A 19,595-nucleotide genomic window follows, 5' to 3' on the forward strand; every position below is an offset into this window, starting at 1 on the left:
GTAAGTCTTCTGAAGATAAGAAGGTGTCATATTTGTGTCTCTGTATGTGCTTCAGGTAGGGTTACCAGATACAGTATAGGATGCCCAGTTAACTTTCTATTTTTATTTTTCTGAATTTTATTTTATTTATTATTTATACAGCAGGTTCTTATTATCTGTTTTATACACATCACTGTGTATATGTCAATCCCAATCTCCCAATTCATCCCACCACCACCACCACCCCGCCCCCGCTTTCCCCCCTTGGTGTCCATACGTTTGTTCTCTACATCTGTGTCTTAATTTCTGCCTTGCAAACTGGTGTTCATCTGTACCATTTTTCTAGATTCCACACATGTGCGTTAATATACAATATTTGTTTTTCTCTTTCTGACTTACTTCACTCTGTATGACAGTCTCTAGGTCCATCCATGTCTTTACAAATGACCCAATTTCTTTCCTTTTTATGGCTAGTATTCCATCGGATATATGTACCACATCTTCTTTATCCATTCATCTGTCAGTGGGCATTTAGGTTGCTTCCATGACCTGGCTGTTGTAAATAGTGCTGCAGTGAACATTGGGGTGCATTTGTCTTGTCATTTTCGACGCACCACAGTTTATTTATTTATTTATTTTTGAATTTATTTTTTAACATCTTTATTGGAGTATAATTGCTTTACAATGTTGTGTTAGTTTCTGCCGTATAACAAAGTGAATCAGCTATAAGTATGCATATATCCCCATATCCCTTCCCTCTTGCGTCTCCCTCCCACCCTCCCTATCCCACCCCTATAGGTGGTCACAAAGCACCGAGCTGATCTCCCTCTGCTATGCGGCTGCTTCCCATTAACTATTTTACATTTGGTATATGTCACTGCCACTCTCTCACTTCATCCCAGCTTACCCTTACCCCTCCCCGTGTCCTCAAGTTCATTCTCTATGTCTGTGTCTTTATTTCTGTCCTGCCACTAGGTTCTTCAGAAACATTTTTTTTTTTTTTTAGATTTCATATGTATGTGTTAGCATACGGTATTGGTTTTTCTCTTTCTGACTTCACTGCATATGACAGACTCTAGGTCCATCCACCTCACTACAAATAACTCAGTTTCGTTTCTTTTTATGGCTGAGTAATATTCCATTGTATATATGTGCCACATCTTTTTTATCCATTCATTTGTTGATGGACACTTAGGTTGCTTCCATGTTCTGGCTATTGTAAATAGTGCTGCAGTGAACATTGTGGTACATGTCTCCTTTTGAATTATGGTTTTCTCAGGGTATATGCCCAGTAGTGGGATTGCTGGGTCATATGGTAGTTCTGTTTTTAGTTTTTTAAGGAACCTCCATAGTGGCTGTATCAATTTACATTCCCACCAGCAGTGCAAGAGGGTTCCCTTTTCTCCACACCCTCTCCAGCATTTGTTGTTTGTAGATTTTCTGATGATGCCCATTCATTCTGACCAGTGTGAGGTGATACTTCATTGTAGTTTTGATTTGCATTTCTCTATTAATTAGTGATGTTGAGCATCTTTTCATGTGTCTCTTGGCCATCTGTATGTCTGTATGTCTTCTTTGGAGAAATGTCTATGTAGGTCTTCTGCCCTTTTTTCTTAATATATAAATTTTATTTTATTTATTTATTTTTGGCTGCATTGGGTCTTTGTTGCTGTGTGCAGGCTTTTTCTGGTTGTGGTGAGCGAGGGCTACTCTTCGTTGCAGTGCGTGCACTTCTCGTTGTGGTGGCTTCTCTTGTTGTGGAGCATGGGCTCTAGGCGCGCAGGCTTCGGTAGTTGTGCGGCACGTAGGCTTAGTTGCTCCGTGGCATGTGGGATCTTCCCGGACCAGGGCTCGAACCCATGTCCCCTGCATTGGCAGGCGGATTCTTAATCACTGCACCAGCAGGGAAGACCTTCTGCCCATTTTTTGAGTGGGTTTGTTTTTTTAATATTGAGCTGCATGAGCTGTTTATATATTGTAGAGATTAATCCTTTGTCCATTGATTTGTTTGCAAATATTTCTCCCATTCTGAGGGTTGTCTTTTCGTCTTATTTATGGTTTCCTTTGCTGTGCAAAAGCTTTGAAGTTTCGTTAGGTCCCATTTGTTTATTTTTGGTTTTATTTCCATTACTCTAAGATGTGGGTCAAAAAAGATCTTGCTGTGATTTATGTGAAAGAGTGTTTTTCCTGTGTTTTCCTCTAAGAGTTTTATAGTGTCTGGTCTTATATTTAGGTCTTTAATCCATTTTGAGTTTATTTTTGTGTATGGTGTTAGGTAATGTTCTAATTTCATTTTTTTACATGTAGCTGTCCAGTTTTCCCAGCACCACTTATTGAAGAGACTGTCTTTTCTCCATTGTATATCCTTGCCTCCTTTGTCGTAGATTACTTGACCATAGGTGTGTGGGTTTACCTCTGGGCTTTCTGTCCTCTTCCATTGATCTATATTTCTGTTTCTGTGCCAGTACCATATTGTCTTGATTACTGTAGCTTTGTAGTATAGTCTGAAGTCAGGAAGCCTGATTACTCCAGCTCTGTTTTTTTCCATCAAGATTGCTTTGGCTATTCGGGGTCTTTTGTGTCTCCATACAAATTTTAAGATTTTTTGCTCTAGTTCTGTAAAAAATGCCATTGGTAATTTGATAGAGATTGCATTGAATCTTTCGATTGCTTTGGGTAGTATAGTCATTTTCACAATATTGATTCTTCCAATCCAAGAGCATGGTATATCTCTCCATCTGTTTTTGTCATCTTTGATTTCTTTCATCAGTGTCTTATAGTTTTCTGAGTATGGTCTTTTACCTCCTTAGGTAGGTTTATTCCTAGGTATTTTATTCTATTTTGTTGCAGTGGTGAATGGGATTGTTTCCTTAATTTCTTTCTGATCTTTTGTTGTTAGTGTATAGGAATGCAAGAGATTTCTGTGCATTAATTTTGTATCCTGCAACTTTGCCAAATTCATTGATTAGCTCTAGTGGTTTTCTGGTGGCATCTTTAGGATTCTCTATGTATAGTATTGTGTAATTTGCAAAGAATGACAGTTTTACTTTTTCTTTTCCAATTTGTATTCCTTTTATTTCTTTTTCTTCTCTGATTGCCATGGCTAGGACTTCCAAAACTGTGTTGAATAATAGTGACAAGAGGGAACATCCTTGTCTTGTTCCTGATCTTAGATCCTGATCTTAGAGGAAATGCTTTCAGTTTTTCACCATTGAGAATGATGTTTGCTGTGTGTTTGTCATATATGGCCTTTATTATGTTGATGTAGGTTCCTTCTATGCCCACTTTCTGGAGAGTTTTTATCATAAATGGGTGTTGAATTTTGTCAGAAGCTTTTTCTGCATCTATTGAGATGATCTTGTGGCTTTCATTCTTCAGTTTGTTAATATGGTGTATTAATTTGCCTCTACTGAAGAATCCTTGCATCCATGGGATAAGTCCCACTTGATCATGGTGTATGATCCTTTTAATACTGGTCTGAAATTTTCTTTTTTTGTAGTATCTGTCTGGTTTTGGTATCAGGGTGATGGTGGCCTCAAAGAATGAGTTTGGGAGTGTTCCTTCCTCTGCAATTTTTTGGAAGAGTGTGAGAAGGATGGGTGTTAGCTCTTCTCTAAATGTTTGATAGAATTCACCTGTGAAGCCATCTGGTCCTGGACTTCTGTTTATGGGAAGATTTTTAATCACAGTTTCAATTTCATTACTTGTGATTGGTCTGTTCATATTTTCTATTTCTTCCTGGTTCAGCCTTGGAAGGTTATACCTTTCTAAGAATTTGTCCATTTCTTCCAAGTTGTCCATTTTATTGGCCTAGAGTTGCTTGTAGTAGTCTCTTATGATGCTTTGTATTTCTGTGGTGTCCATTGTAACTTCTTTTATATTTCTGATTTTTATTGATTTGAGTCCTCTCCCTCTTTTTCTTGATGAGTCTGGCTAAAGGTTTCTCAATTTCGTTTATGTCCTCAAAGAAACAGCTTTTAGTTTTATTGATCTTTGCTGTTGTTTTCTTTGTTTCTATTTCATTTATTTCTGCTCTGATCTTTATGATTTTTTTTGCTTCTACTAACTTTGGGTTTTGTTTGTTCTTCTTTCTCTAGTTCCTTTAGGTGTAAGTTTAGATTTTTTATTCGAGATTTTTCCTGTTTCTGGAGGTAGGATTGTACTGCTGTAAACTTCCCTCTTAGAATTGCTTTTGCCACATCCCACGTGTTTGTGTTTTTTACCTTTTTTTCTCTGTAATTGACTTCTAATCTCATAGCGTTGTGGTCAGAAAAGATGCTTGATATGATTTCAGTTTTCTTAAATTTACCGAGGCTTGATTTGTGACCCAGGATGTGGTCTATCCTGAAGAATGTTCCATGCACACTTGAGAAGAAAGTGTAATCTGTTCTCGGATAGAATGTCCTATAAACATCAATTAAATCTGTCTGGTCTCATGTGTCACTTAAAGCTTGTGTTTCCTTATTAATTTTCTGTCTGGATTATCTGTCCATTGGTGTAAGTGAGGTGTTAAGGTCCCCCACTATTATTGTCTTACTGTCAATTTTCTGTTTTATAGCTGTTAGCATTTGCCTTATGTATTGAGGTGCACCTTTGTTGGGTACATATATACTTATAATTGTTATATCTTCATTTTGCATTAATCCCTTAATCATTAGGTAGTGTCCTTTCTGGTCTCTTGTAACATTCTTTATTTTAAAGTCTATTTTATCTGAGTATTGCTGCTCCAGCTTTCTTTTGATTTCCATTTGCATGGAATATCTTTTTCCATCCTCTCACTTTCAGTGCGTATGTGTCCCTAGGTCTGAAGTGGATCTCTTGTAGACAGCATATATGTGGGTCTTGTGTTTGTATCCTTTCAGCAAGCCTGTGTCTTTTGGTTGGAGCATTTAATCCATTCACGTTTAAGGTAATTATCAATACGTGCCCCTGTTACCATGTTTTTAATTGTTTTGAGTTTGTTTTTGTAGGTTCTTTTCTTCTCTTGTGTTTCCCACTTACAGAAGTTCCTTTAGCATTTGTTGTAGAGCTGGTTTGGTGGTGCTGGATTCTCTTACCTAGCTTCTCCTTGTCTGTAAAGCTTTTGATTTCTCTGTCAAATCTGAATGAGATCCTTTCTGGGTAGAGTAATCTTGATTGTAGGTTCTTCCCTTTCATCACTTTAAATATATCGTTCCACTTCCTTCTGGCTTGTAGATTTTCTGCTGAGAAATCAGTGTTAACATTATGGGAGCTCCCTTGTATGTTATTTGTCGTTTTTCCCTTGTTGCTTTTAATAATTTTTCTTTGCCTTTAATTTTTGTCATTTCGACTACTATATGTCTCAGCCTGTTTCTCCTTGGGTTTATCCTGCCTGGGACTCTCTGAGCTTCCTGGACTTGGGTGGCTATTTCCTTTCCTATGTTAGGGAAGTTTTCAACTATAATCTCTTCAAATATTTTCTTGGGTCCTTTCTCTCTCTCCTCCTCCTGAGACCCCTGTAATGTCAATGTTGGTGCATTTAATGTTGTCCCAGAGTTCTCTTAGGCTGTCTTCATTTCTTTTCATTCTTTTTTCTTTATTCTGTTCAGCAGCAGTGAATTCCACCTTTCTGTCTTCCAGGTCACTTATCCATTCTTCTGCCTCAGTTATTCTGCTATTGGTTCCTTCTAGTGTATTTTTCATTTCAGTTATTGTGTTGTTCCTCTCTGTTTGTGTGTTCTTTAATTCTTCTAGGTGTTTGTTCTTTAACTCTTCAGGGTCTTTGTTAAACATTTCTTGCATCTTCTTGATCTTTGCCTCCATTGTTTTTCCAAGGTCCTGTATCATCTTCACTCTCATTATTCTGAATTCTTTTTCTGGAAGGTTGCCTATCTCCACTTCATTTAGTTGTTTTTCTGGGGTTTTATTTTTTTCCTTCATCTGGTACATAGTCCTCTGCCTTTTTATTTTGTCTGTCTTTCTGTGATTATGGTTTTCATTCCACAGGCTGCAGGATTATAGTTCTTTTTGCTTCTGCTGTCTGCCATGTGGTGGATGAGGCTATCTAAGAGGCTTGTGCAAGCTTCCTGATAGGAGGGACTGGTGGTGGGTAGAGCTGGGTGTTACTTTGGTGGGCAGAGCTCAGTAAAACTTTAATCCACTTGTCTCCTGATGGGTGGAGCTGCGTTCCTCCCTGTTGGTTGTTTGACCTGAGGTGACCCAGCACTGGAGCCTACCTGGCTCTTTGGTGGGACTAATGGCAGACTCCAGGAGGGTTCACCGAGGAGTACTTCCCAGAACTTCTGCTGCCAGTGTCCTTGTCCCCGTGGTGAGCCACGTCTGCCCCCTGCCTCCGCTGGAGACCCTGCAATACTAGCAGGTAGGTCTGGTTCAGTCTCCTGTGGGTCACTGCTCCTTTCCCCTGGGTCCTGGTGTGCACACTACTTTGTGTGTGCCCTCCAAGAGTGGAGTCTGTGTTTCCCCCAGCCCTGCCAAAGTCCTGCAATCAAATCCCGCTCACCTTCAAAGTCTGATTCTCTAGGAATTCCTCCTCCCGTTACCGGACCCCCAGGTTGGGAAGCCTGACATGGGGCTCAGAACCTTCACTCCAGTGGGTGGACTTCCGTGGTATAAGTGTTCTCCAGTTTGTGAGTCACCCACCCAGTGGTTATGGGATTCGATTTTATTGTGATTGCGCCCCTCCTACCATCTCATTGCATCTTCTCCTTTGTCTTTGGATGTGGGGTATCTTTTTTTGGTGAGTTCCAGTGTCTTCCTGTCGATGATTGTTCAGCAGTTAGTTGTGATTACAGTGCTCTTGCAAGAGGAATTCTCAAGACACAGTTCTTTTCTTTTTTCTTTTCCTTTGTGCTTCCTCTAGTTTCACTTGTTCACAGGGTGCTTCATGCAGAGGCCTCACACCCGGCACTTCACAGCAGTGACTAGTGAGAAATGGCTGATCTGACACCTCAGCTTGGTGGGCTGGCAATCAGTGAATAATTTTTAAATATAAGTATGTTTCATTTGCTAAATTTGGCAGCCTTAGCCCTAGGCACTGTTTGTAGTGAGTGGGTGGTCAGTAATTGTTCAGAGAATGAATTTATATTGGATTCTGATGTTGGCCTTATGAAGTTGGCAGGGTGTAGTAAGTATTTTCCTTCTTAGTTTTACAGGTGAAAAGAAATTGAGGTTCATGGACTTAAAATGCCTTCCCCAAGTTCACAAGTTACTAAATTGTTCAGTGTGGCCCAGGAAAAATACTTATCCTTCTGTAAAGCAGTTGCTTCTTTTCATAGGTTTTTCTGTCTGGACTAAAGAATTTATATTTGTAGGATATATTCGGGAGGATGATTATTTTTATTGTCCTAGCCCAAAGTAATATATATTAATTTGTTAAACTACCAGTTTTTAAGCTGTGTTTTATGGGAAACAAATGGAAAGAATTGTACTTAATTATATCTTAATGGAAATGATGAAATTTTTGAATCTTTTTATACAACAGAGGGAGACAATGTTAAAATACTGGAAATGTTTCTCTGGGTTACTGAGTCTTGTTTAGTGATGACACTAAAAGGGAAAAATAGTAATTTGCTTTTCATACGTTTGCAGGTGTCTTGAATCATTTATGTGGTTGGATAAAAGGGTGCATTTTGCTTGGGAAAATATTCCTGAAATGAGAGATTCTGTAAAATCTGTGGTTTAAAAGGGCTGTTTCTTTGCCTTTTGAGAATCCTGTTTTCTTTCTCACCTTCAAATATGCATGTTGCATATTTATGTATAACCATTGGTTAAGTGTTATTAATTCAAACGAAATATAATTTGCAATGAAAAGAGGAAGAGGTAGTAAGTATCCTTAAGATACAGAAATAGCATTTCTTAACTAAATTTTTTTTTTCGGGGTGGGGGTGGTGGTGCCACACTGATCAGCTTGCAGGATCTTAATTCCCTGACCAGGGATTGAACCTGGGCCCTGGCAGTGAAAGTGCTGAGTCCTAACCACTGGACTGCTGGGGAATTCCTTTAATTAAATGTTTTACAGTGTAATATGTAATATGTTTTTCTTAGTCAGAATTCATATTTTTTTAGTACCTTTGATAGTTATTTCTACGTTCTACTGAATACCAGCTTACATATCTGCCTATTAATCCATTTTTTTAATTAAGAAACTGTAATGGTTCTTTTATTTCATTTTGTTAATATCATGACAATATTCTCTTATCACAACCACAGGATTATAACTTCAGTAACATCTATGCTGTGAAATATTCATTTTAAAGATTAATATTCACTTCCTGTAAGAAAAAATTAGAATTCTCAGAATCCTTTGGAGTAAATTTGCCCTTGTGGAAATGTTCTTGTGTTCCTATTTTTAGTCAAAGTAATTTTTTGTATTATATCAATATAAAATATGAAGGCTTTTAACTGAAATTGTGGGAAATAAAAATGTGTGTCTTAGAGACAAAGAGCCCCCTTCTGCCTTCTTAACCCACTAAAATTTGAGAAGTTTTAAAATTCCTTTTCTTGATATTCATAGAAGAATCTTAATGATGATATAATGGGGTTGGAGGTGTCCCGGCAGGATACTACTGCTTTTTTAAACACACAGATGTGTGTGGGGTTTTGGATTATTATTTTGTTATGCTTTTTTGTTTGTTTGTTTGTTTTTGTTTTTGCGGTACGCGGGCCTCTCACTGCTGTGGCCTCTCCCGTTGCGGAGCACAGGCTCCGGACGCGCAGGCTCAGCGGCCATGGCTCACGGGCCCAGCCGCTCCGCGGCATGTGGGATCCTCCCGGACCGGGGCGTGAACCCGTGTCCCCTGCATCGGCAGGCGGACTCTTAACCACTGCGCCACCAGGGAAGCCCTGCTTTTTTGATATGGTTGTGGTAATAGGGTTTTTTTTGTTGTTGTTGTTTGTGTTTTTAAATAACTTTAGTTGCTGATATCCACAAATTGTAGAGCTGCCTTTTCTATTAATGTATATACATTTATTTTTAAAAGAAAAGGATTTTACTGTCCATACTGTCTGTAGCTGTCTTGTTAAACTTATTCATTATGGGTATTTTTTTTATGCCCTTAGATGTTTTACAGCAAAGTATTTCATGATAGGCATTTACTGTAGCTTATTTAGCCAATGCCATGTTGTTTGACCTTTGGAGAATTATAGTAGGTAACTGTTTTGATTGCTGTGTATTATCCCATGTAGTCCTCACAGTTACTGCATGGTGTAGGTATTGTTATTACCTTTTTACAGGTATGGAAACTGAACTTAGAGATGTAAAATAATTTGCCCAGATTTTCAGCTAATTGTAACAATGATGAAGATATTCATAATAGCATTCAGTTGTTTCTTGCCAGACACAATGCTATATTGTTTTCATATGTGGTTTTATTTAATCCTCAAAAGAATCCTAAGTGAGGTAGACCCTATTAATCCCATCTTACAAGCGAAACTGAGGCTCAGTGTGATTAGTCATACATCCAGCAAGTGGCACCTATTTGTGACTCTTTTGGAATTACACAACTGACTGTTTTTGACTTGTCCTCAACCTCTGCTTACTTCTGAGGAAATAAAATAAGTAAAACTAGCAGAAAAAGACACTTCCAGCAGGTTACTCTTATTTATTGGCTCTCTCATTTCTAAAATAAGTGAGATGATGTATATGAAGCACTTAGTACATGGGGTATGTAATAAGTGCTCAGTAAATATTACTGCTATTATTTAATACTGATGATTTAGATTTTTATTCAGGTTGTAAAAGCAATAAATGCATATCATAGAAAATTTGGAAAAATATAAGTGAGCTGAGAATGTAATCACTCAGTCACATTACTGATGACATTTTGGCATACTTCCTTCCAGATAATTAGATATTTCCCAAAACTTAGGTCTGTCACTACAGATGATGGATGCTGGAATTTTTTGTTTATGGGAATGTGTCTTCTGATTGATTTCTTCAAGAAGAATAGAGGTGGTGGTCTTATGCACCAGCACAGTGCCTGGCTCACAGTAGGTACTCAGTAAATACTTGAACTGAGCTTCTAGAACTTTGGAGAAGTTTATTCAGTTTCTCTTCATTCATTACCATCTTTTGCATTAAAAACAATTATAAAATGATCTTGAGTGTAAAAATAAAGACAGTAGATGTGCAGTCTGGCCTCAGGGAAGACTGAGCTATTCTAATATTAGACAGAGGGTTTTGATACAGTAATTAAATGTGCAAAGAGCTGAGTGAGAGAATACTGGAAAAGCTGCATTCTAGAGATCAGGAAACACTGATTTATTGACTGCAGGCTTGAAACAGATGGTTCTCAAAAGTTTGCCAGAAAAAAAAAGTTTACCGGTAAACTGCACAGCCCTCTAGTCTCTGGGAAAGATTCCTTCACCATCAATTTGTAGTAGTAAGTGGGAGGTCACTTACCTCTTTTTAAGAAGGTAGTGTCTGGAAGAGCCATGATCCTTTAGCAGTATGGCTTTTCTTTAAACCTGAAGTTCCATTCATTGGAAAAAATTAAACTCTCTGCTGTGCAAAGGAGACCTTAGAAGTGGGTGGTAGTACACATAATATTGAAAACTGACAACCCAACAGAAGAGGGATTCTTATTAGTAGTTTGTGAATACTGCTTTGGGATATTATGGCACATTGAAAGCCTTCCCTGTGCATATGAGAGCAACATTCAAGCAAACTACCAAAGGTTTTTTTTTTTTTTTTAATTGGAGTACAGTTGCTTTACAAAGCTGTGTTCGTTTCTACTGTACAGCAAAGTGAATCAGCTGTACATATTCATATATCCCTTCGTTTTTGGATTTCCTTCCCATTTAGGTCACCACAGAGCACTGAGTAGAGTTCTCTGTGCTATACAGTAGGTTCTCATTAGTTATAAACTACCAAAGTTAACTTTTAAATTATTTTTGACTTAAGTAAAAATAGAATGGCTGATTAATGGTCCCAATAAAAATATCTGAAATTGTACTGGTGGTAATTTGAGAAGTATCTGTCAGAATCATTTCTAAAAGCATATATAAGCATTAAAAGTGAAGTAGGTGTAAAAAGGAATTCATAGAATATTAGTCTCCCCCCTTTTACCTTTTAAAAAAGCTGTTTTAAATGGTTTATTATGTGTACCTCTTTTAATGAATGGATTAAGTATAATTTCAAGTTCAGGTCAGCATGTCTCAGTTGAAACAGGTTGTGACTTAGGGCTTCGGCTTTATAAAGGCTCTTTGTTCATAGTGCACAATTATTTAGGTCATAGAGGCTTTCAGAGATGTGACTGCTCTTCATGTGAAACAAGGGACTTTTTATAGATGGTGCTTAGCTCCGGAACACGCGTGGATATAGGGTGCCCCGTGGCTGAGGTTAGTTAAGGATAGTTTGGATGTACACTCTGTCTGTGAGGTCTTCATTTCTGGATGAGTTGAAAATTAAAGGAGCAAGATGCAGTTTTAAATTTTCGTATAATATTAATAGTCCTTTTCAGTAACTATTTCTGTGTCATTGCCAGCTGTTGGATTTCTGACCCTTTTTGATAAATATCCCAGCAGTGACAGCTTAAAATAATCAGAGTACTTTCACTTAATACTGTGTATGAAAAAATAGTGATAGTATTTTACTTTATAAAAGTTAATCATAGTTCATTTTAGGGAATTCTGGAGATCCTTTTAAATGTTTGATTTTATTTACGTAGAATTTAAACATGTAAATTACATTAAAAATGCTCATTGTTTTGCCCCTTTTCTAGTGAGATTTGTTTCCTGTTTTTCTCATGAAAACGTTTTTTGTTACATTTCTATGCGTCTTAAGAAAATACCCTTCCGTTCCATCACTTCATATCTGACTGAAAATATTGGCAGATTTCTTTTAGTGTTTTGTTAAAGTATTTTAAAATGCACATTTTAAGGATTCTCCCCCTAAATGCTGTTGGTAGAAAGATTACCAGTAATTGTTAATTTAAATGATTCATCTTCCCCAAAGGGGTCAAAGAACCAAAGTGTGACACAGTAGGCTTTTCTTTTTGTAAAGTCTGTCTTCTGGGTGTTTTTTCTACTTACAAAAGTAGTAATTCTTTTCTTAGAAAAAGCGTTAGAATATAAAATTCTAATTTGATTCTTAAACTATTTGCATAATAATTATAACTGTGTTTACCAGCACTATAAATGCTGATTTTTGCTAGGCTAAAAATGAGGGCGAGAGCATTATTTGAATAAGGAAAGCATAAGGTAAATGCTATGCGAGTGTATGTTAGGGTTAAGGGTAGATTCTAAGGGAGCAGCCTTGATTAGAGAGTTAAAGATGCTTTTAGGATGCTTTTAACATTTCATTGTAGTAAATGGCCTTAGTTTAGCCTTCCAAAGCTCCTCATGGTCTGTCTTACACCTTTTTTCCTTCTGTATTTTTCACTGCTCTGACACACATCCTGCTGCCTGATGCAGTGTGTCCTTTCATGCCTCAGGGCTTCAGTTTTATGCAGTTCCCTTTGCCTCTGGAGACCTAACCTGTCCACCATTGCACATGCTCCTACCCCTCACAGCCCTGCAAGGTGCCCCGAAACCTGTCCTATTCACAGCCAGGTGTGATCTGTCCTGAGCTTTTAGAACATTTAGTTGCCTTTTGAGTAACTTTTTTTTCAAGTATTTCACATACTACTGAATGGTCAAGGATAATGCCTTTAGTATTTAAAAAATCCCTCACATTCCTGAAGACTATTTCTTGGTCACAGTAGGTGTTTGATGATTATTGAACGAATGATTGTAAAAATGTTAGCATAACTTGTGTTATCAAACCAGGTCCATTTACCCAGTGCACAGCAAGCCAAACACTGGGACACTGGGGTTTGCAAAAGGGAAAGGGTTTGTTCGTGAGGCAGCCGAATGAGGAGATGGGAGAACAAATCTTGTATCTGCCTCACCAGAGGTGAGGGGCTTGGGATATTTATGGCATAAAGAAGCAAGTTGGTCTGAGGTGTGGGAAACGATGATGAAGTGAGGTCATCGGTGTTCTGTGTAGGCATATCTGAGTTACATGCTTCTTCATGGGATGCATGTTCAGAATATGGCGTTAGCATGATTTGGGGGTGAAGATTTTTTGCCCTCTGATGTCAAAAGGTCATCCATGAGATTCTTGAGACGGCCCAGTTGAGTGGTCAGTGGTCTTGACTGGTTTGAACTGAGCAAGAGTAGCTCCATGTTCCTGGAAAACAGTTACCATTACTATAATGCCCTATATATCAGAGGTGTTTTATATAGGGGATGGTTAAAGGAGTCTTGTGATACGTTGTTCAAGCTACATGAAACTTGGAGGGTATGCAATTTGCAAGAACAATTAAAGTGAGCTTAATCAGTGAAGGCAGGTTACAGGATGTTATTTATCAAGCAAGTTATAGTTTAAGGGATCTAACTGATGACTGCCCTCAGTTTCACTTGTATCATTTTTATACAGTGGAATGAATTTCTCTACTCTAAAACAGGTTAATGTACATGCAAATATAGTAATTCCTTTAGAACATGGTTTCTCAGTGGTGGGCACTGTTAACATTTGGGGCTGGATAATTCTTTGTCCTGGGAGTTGCCCTGTATGTTGTAGGATGTTTAGCAGTACCCCATGTCACTCCTCACTCCCACCTCAGTTGTGATGACCCAGCAGTGTCTCCAGACATTGCCAGATTTCCCCGGGGGACAGAATTACCCCTGATTGACAACACTGCTTTAGAAGAAGAAAAGCATATGGATTTCAAGACTCTTAATTGTAGTTTATAGTGTGTATGTATATTGTTTTTGAAGGGTGGCTTTTAAGTAGAAACAAAATAAATGTTTCAAGTTTTTCGAATTTAACTTTGTATAGTTTAAGGAAACTGTTCGAAGACACTATTAATTCCTATAAAACATTGATAAGTTAAAGAAATTGCATTTTTTTCACTGTTTTGTGTATTTTACATTGAATAATAGATTTTATTTGGTGTTTCCTCCAGATTGAAATTAAAATGAAAAAGCCAGAGGCTGTGAGATGGGAAAAGCTAGAGGGACAAGGAGATGTGCCTAACCCCAGACCGTTCATAACAGGTTTGTTTTCTGGCCTTGATGAGCTTTAAATTCATATTGTGTTATATAGTTGAAATTAAATAGTAATGAGTATTCTTTCTGCTTTGATTATTTATGTTCCCAAGGTAAGATACATTGAATATAAGGAGGTTGCTCTGTAATGAAAACAGAGTATTTCTTATGATGGTTCTAACTTCTTAAACTCCATAAGAATACAGATAAATGGCAGCAAAAGCCCAGAGGGAATTGGGATTTATTGTTTATCATGTCAGTTTGTGACGTCAGTTGGGGGTTGTTGCCTTTTGTGTGTTGGCCTTTCCTATTTTTTCTTTCTGTGTTTTACGTGAATTAGTAGTTTACTCTGCTGATGTATTTCCTCCTCTTCTCTTCTCCCCTCTTATTTATTCCTTTCTGTTTCTTCTAATTATGTCAACTCTAATTTCCTGGAATTTCAGGGCTTCACAGTGAAAAGTATCTAGCCCGTTTCTCTCTCTCTCACTGTCTGTGTCTCTCTGTCTGTCTCTCTCTCTCTGTCTGTGTCTCATGTTTTGGCTGTGCTGGGTCTTCATTGTGGTGTGCGGGCTTCTCTAGTTATGTGGTTCAGTAGTTTTAGCACACAGACTTAGTTGTGCCATGTGGGATCTTGGTTCCCTGACCAGGGATCAAACAGGCCCCCAGCATTGGGGGCACCGAGTCTTAACTGCTGGACCACCAGAGAAGTTCCCCATTTCAGTATATTTCTCTTTTTTAAAAAATAAATTTATTTATTTATTTTTGGCTGTGTTGGGTCTTTGTTGCTACGCGTGGACTTTCTCCAGTTGTGGCGAGCAGGGGCACTCTTCGTTGTGGTGCACGGGCTTCTTGTTGCGGGGGCTTCTCTTGTGGAGCACGGGCTTCAGTAGTTGTGGCTCATGGGCTCTAGAGCGCAGGCTCAGTAGTTGTGGCGCACGGGCTTAGTTGCTCCGCAGCACGTGGGATCTTCCCAGACTGGAGATCGAACCCGTGTCCCCTGCATTGGCAGGCAGATTCTTAACCATTGCACCACCAGGGAAGTCCCTCAGTATATTTCTAAGAGGTGGAGGCAAACAGCTAATGAAGGCCTAAGGCAGGCTTAGGGGTAGAGTAGAAAACTAAGGTTGATTGCTTAACCCTTTAAGGGACAGATTACTTTATGTTGTGGTCAATTCTGAGCATAGGCAATAGGCACATAGGTATTTTTCTAATGGAATGATTAATCTGTAGGACACACTTAGAACTACAGTCTAAGACTATTTTATAGCAATGGCCTCATGAATGAATGGAGAGAAATTTCCTTTGATTAGAGATAATGTTCTGATTTGATGACTGAAAAGAGGTAACTCTAAGTTTCAGCTACTTTTAGATTTTTCACTGCTTTCTTCTATAACAGAAAATACAATTTCCTTGTGGCACTTTGTAGAAAACACTAAGTTAGCCAACAGATCATTTTTAAATTTTATTTTGAAATAATTTTAGATTCTAAGAGAAGTTGCAGAAATAATAGAGTTCCCACGTACCCTTCACCCAGTTTCCCTGCATGATAATACCGTAACTAACCTATAGCGTGATTAACAAAGCCAGGGAATTGACACCAATAGATAATTTTTAAGAATCGAAATACTTCAAATTGGTATATAAGCTATTTATTAAGCTTCTGCTTCCCGCTTTATGTGAAAGGTATAGTAAAGGTGTTATGCGCTTTTCTTGGGGCTGACTCCCAGATACTTTTGGATTGAGGTTTATGTATAGCTTAAAGTATTTTTTAAAAGAAATATCAACACTTTAAGTATAGTATATCACCTAAGTCTAACAGCAGCCCTGATAGTAGGTAGCCTAATATTGTTCTTCCTATTTTACAGGCTCAGAAAGGTTAAGCAACTTGCCTAAGATTACCTAGCAGTTTTCATTGTCCGGGACTAAATCCAGCTCTTTAGAGCCTGGCTCTGGTTCTTCTAACCCATGTGTGATACTGCTTGTTGCTGCATTTTTAACAATGGACGTCTCTGCTGACATGAGTATCTTTGCAGTTATTTGATATCAATATTATAGTGAATAAGCAAGGAAGTTAGGTTACCTGTCTCTCCGTAGTTCATCTACCATCTCTACAGGTGTTAACGTTTTTCTGAGATTAAAGATTTTTTGGTGTTACAGTTACAAACTCTCTAAACTCAGTGCCTTGGAGATTCAAGATGCTATTCCTCCTGACCTGTTATATTTTTGTAAGGAGTTAATATGCTTGTCAGAGTTTTGACAAGCTGGAGACTGCAGATAAGGGCAAGTTGATTAACCTATCTGGGTCAGCTTTCTTATCTGTGAAATGGAGATTAGAACTGTGCTCCCATCTGGCGAATCAGCATTAGGATTAATTAAACCCATGTTTCGTAGGTTCTTAATTTACCATGGCACGCATGTTTTTGTTTTCCTGGCTAGTAGTGAAAATGTACAGAAGACAGAGGAGATTACTTTTAGAGGAACGGTAGATAAAATGTGGAAAACAGTATGCTTGCCCTGAATAAAACTGTGGTGTGCTGTGGTTTTGTTTTGTTGTGGGATGGAAGAGCAGAATGAACAATTAATAGTTTCTCAACTATTTTGAGAAAGGGCATATATAGAGCTCTAGGCAGCAGTGCAAGAGGGGCATTTAGACTAGCATTCATGTGTCCTAATATACTCATAGGGAAATTTTGAATCAGGTTTTTTTAAAAGCTCTATAGCTGGACTGTCCAGGGTAGTAGCTGCGGGCCACCTGTACCTGTTGACCACTTGGAATATGACTAGTCTGGATTGAGATGTGCTCCAAATGTAAAATACATACCAGATTTTGAAGACTTAGTATGAACAAAAGAATATAAAATATCTTAATATTTTTATATTGATTTCATGTTGACCTGATATTATTTTGCATGTATTAGGCTAAATAAAACATATTATTAGGATACATTTCACCTGATTCTTTTTAGTAATGTGGCTACTAGAAGTTTTTAAATTATGTATGTGAGTCGCATTTGTGGCTTACATTATATTTCCATTGAATAGTGGACAGAACTGCTCTTACAGCTCTTAGGTAACCTGTTTAGTTACTTTTTAATTATTTGTGTGCAAAGACCTTGATTCCCTTGGTCTTTGGGGCAGCCTTGGCAGTGCCTGAGTCCCTGGGTTCGTTGCCTCTCTGGCTGCAAGCAGCCTCTGTTTATCCCAATGTGCCCTACAAATATTATTATTTTCTATGTGTGCATGATGTGGGCACTGAACTCTAGATCATCACATGTAGTATTTTTCAACATTCAGGAATTCTTTATTGTTTTCTCCTACTGAAGTAATCTAATATTTTTAATGTGGGGAGAGGATGGAGTCTTAACTCACGGGCAGATGGCCTGGCAATTCATTACTTTCAGCTTATTTCTACTCTGAAAGATATAAGTACCTCAGGAGAAGCCACATTTTTAACATTTATTAAAACTGTTTAGAGAAATTTGTTAATGAAGCATCTTTTTAAAAAATTACTGTTTTTAGAATTGTTTGTACTATCTTTGCACCTTTTTTTGTAAACATAAAAGTTCCTGTATGCTTCTCACCCAGTTTCTCCTATTATTAACATGAAGGATCTGTTTTTTTTTTTTTTTTTGTGGTACGCGGACCTCTCACTGTTGTGGCCTCTCCCATTGTGGAGCACAGGCTCCGGACGCGCAGGCCCAGCGGCCATGGCTCACGGGCCCAGCCACTCCGCGGCATGTGGGATCTTCCCGGACCGGGGCACGAACCCGTGTCCCCTGCATCGGCAGGCAGACTCTCAACCACTGCGCCACCAGGGAAGCCCGAAGGATCTGTTTTTTAATCTAATTTTGCATAATGTACCAAAAGTTTACACTTTGAGATATTTTGCTCAAAAGAAATTCCCAGATTTTACGTTATGCTAACTGATTCAGTTTTTAGAAGTGTTTTTTATATATAAGATTCATATATCAGAAAGACATTTATTACAAACATGAAATTCAGTGACTTAAAACTATTTGCTAAGATGTTGTATACACCATGGTCAGAAAGTTACATATGCTTGACATAATCACATGTTGATTAATCAGTTTTGTCTTTTTTTACTCCATAGATGTAAAGAACCTGTATCCATCATCATCTCATTATACAAGAAATTGGGATAAATTGGTTGGTGAGATCAAAGAAGAAGAAAAGAATGAGAAGTTGGAGGGAGATGCAGCTTTAAACAAATTATTTCAGCAGATCTACTCAGATGGTTCTGATGAAGTGAAACGTGCCATGAACAAATCATTTGTAAGAACATAAACTTTAAGAAAATCTATTGTAGTAGTAAATTTCACAAATTAAAAAAAAAAGTATGTAATTTGAGATCAGATTGCATGTACTATAGTTGGGAGGCCATTTTGAGTGGACTTTGTCTGAACATTTGTTCTTGTTCTAAACTTAGAATAATTATTGAGGAAGTTGGGAACTTGTGGAGGAGGTGAGAAACAAATGGTATGTTCCAAGTAAATTTTTTCATCAGGGAGTTAGAACTGGGAAGTCTTAAGAAATACCAGGGTTATAGTTAGTGGGTGATATAGAGTTATTCCAGTTGGATTTATCACAATAGCTGAGTGAGCTTCCGGTGTTTACCTTCTGGTATCATGTATAATCTCAGTGTCAGATGAAGAATATAGAAGGGAAACTTCCAGAACAGTGTTTGCCAAGTAGAAGGTGCACATTAATTATTCATTGGTTTGTTAATAATTTCCGTATTGATTAAGAAAATTCAGGTTTTTTGCCAGGGCATGAATACCACCTGAATTAGGTCTCAAGTTCTGAGATTTTAATGACTAGTCATCACTGTAGAACCATGTAGATTTTGCTTGAAGCTGTAATCATTTGACTTTTACCCGTAGCTCTGGAAATGTCACTGTCTTCTTTTAAGGCATTTATATTTACAGTAGAAAGTTAAAGTTATTATTTAATAATTAAAATTAATATATAGGTAATAAGTGTGTTTGTGGCTCAGATATTCCATGTAAGTTACCAAGTGGTAACTGATCATGATTGTGCTTTTCACTATTGCCTTAAAAGAATTGTTTTTAATTAAACTTTTTATTTTGAGATAATTGTAGACTCACATGCAGTTGGAAGAAGTAATAGAGATCCCTTATGTCCTTTACAGTTTTCCCCAGCAGAAACGTCTTTCAGAATTACAATATTACAACCATGATATTGACAGTTAAGATAGAGAACATTTTTATTTATTTGTTTGTTTATTTATTTATTTATTTTGGCTGCATTGGGTCTTCATTGCTGCGCGTGGGTTTTCTCTAGTTGCGGCTAGCGGGGGCTACTCTTCGTTGAGGTGCACAGACTTCTCATTGCAGTGGCTTCTCTTGTTGCGGAGCATGGGCTCTAGGTGTGTGGGCTTCAGTAGTTGTGTGTTTTATATCTAAGTATTTGGTTCTTTTTTTTTGAGTGATTATAAATGGTATTATATGTTTAATTTTGGCATCCATGTGTTTGTTGTTAGTATATAGAAATACAGGGGGGTTCTGTTTTGTTTTTAATGTTTATCTTGTATTTACCTTGTTGAACTCACTTACTGGTTCTAGGAG

At 37.8% G+C, this 19,595-nt stretch overlaps 1 protein-coding gene across 1 annotated transcript in view; it reads left to right on the forward strand.

Moving 5' to 3' along the window:
• The window catches only part of SUGT1 (SGT1 homolog, MIS12 kinetochore complex assembly cochaperone), a 44,018-nt gene that overhangs the window by 16,373 nt on the left and 8,050 nt on the right, over positions 1 to 19,595 (forward strand). Inside the window, exons 11-12 of the mRNA XM_060079588.1 lie at positions 13,908 to 13,998; positions 18,101 to 18,282. Coding sequence (XP_059935571.1) covers positions 13,908 to 13,998; positions 18,101 to 18,282 — 273 coding nt within the window. The remainder of the gene's footprint in view (positions 1 to 13,907; positions 13,999 to 18,100; positions 18,283 to 19,595) is intronic.

The sequence above is a fragment of the Mesoplodon densirostris genome, chromosome 17, assembly GCF_025265405.1.
Source record: "Mesoplodon densirostris isolate mMesDen1 chromosome 17, mMesDen1 primary haplotype, whole genome shotgun sequence".
NCBI lineage: Eukaryota > Metazoa > Chordata > Mammalia > Artiodactyla > Ziphiidae > Mesoplodon > Mesoplodon densirostris.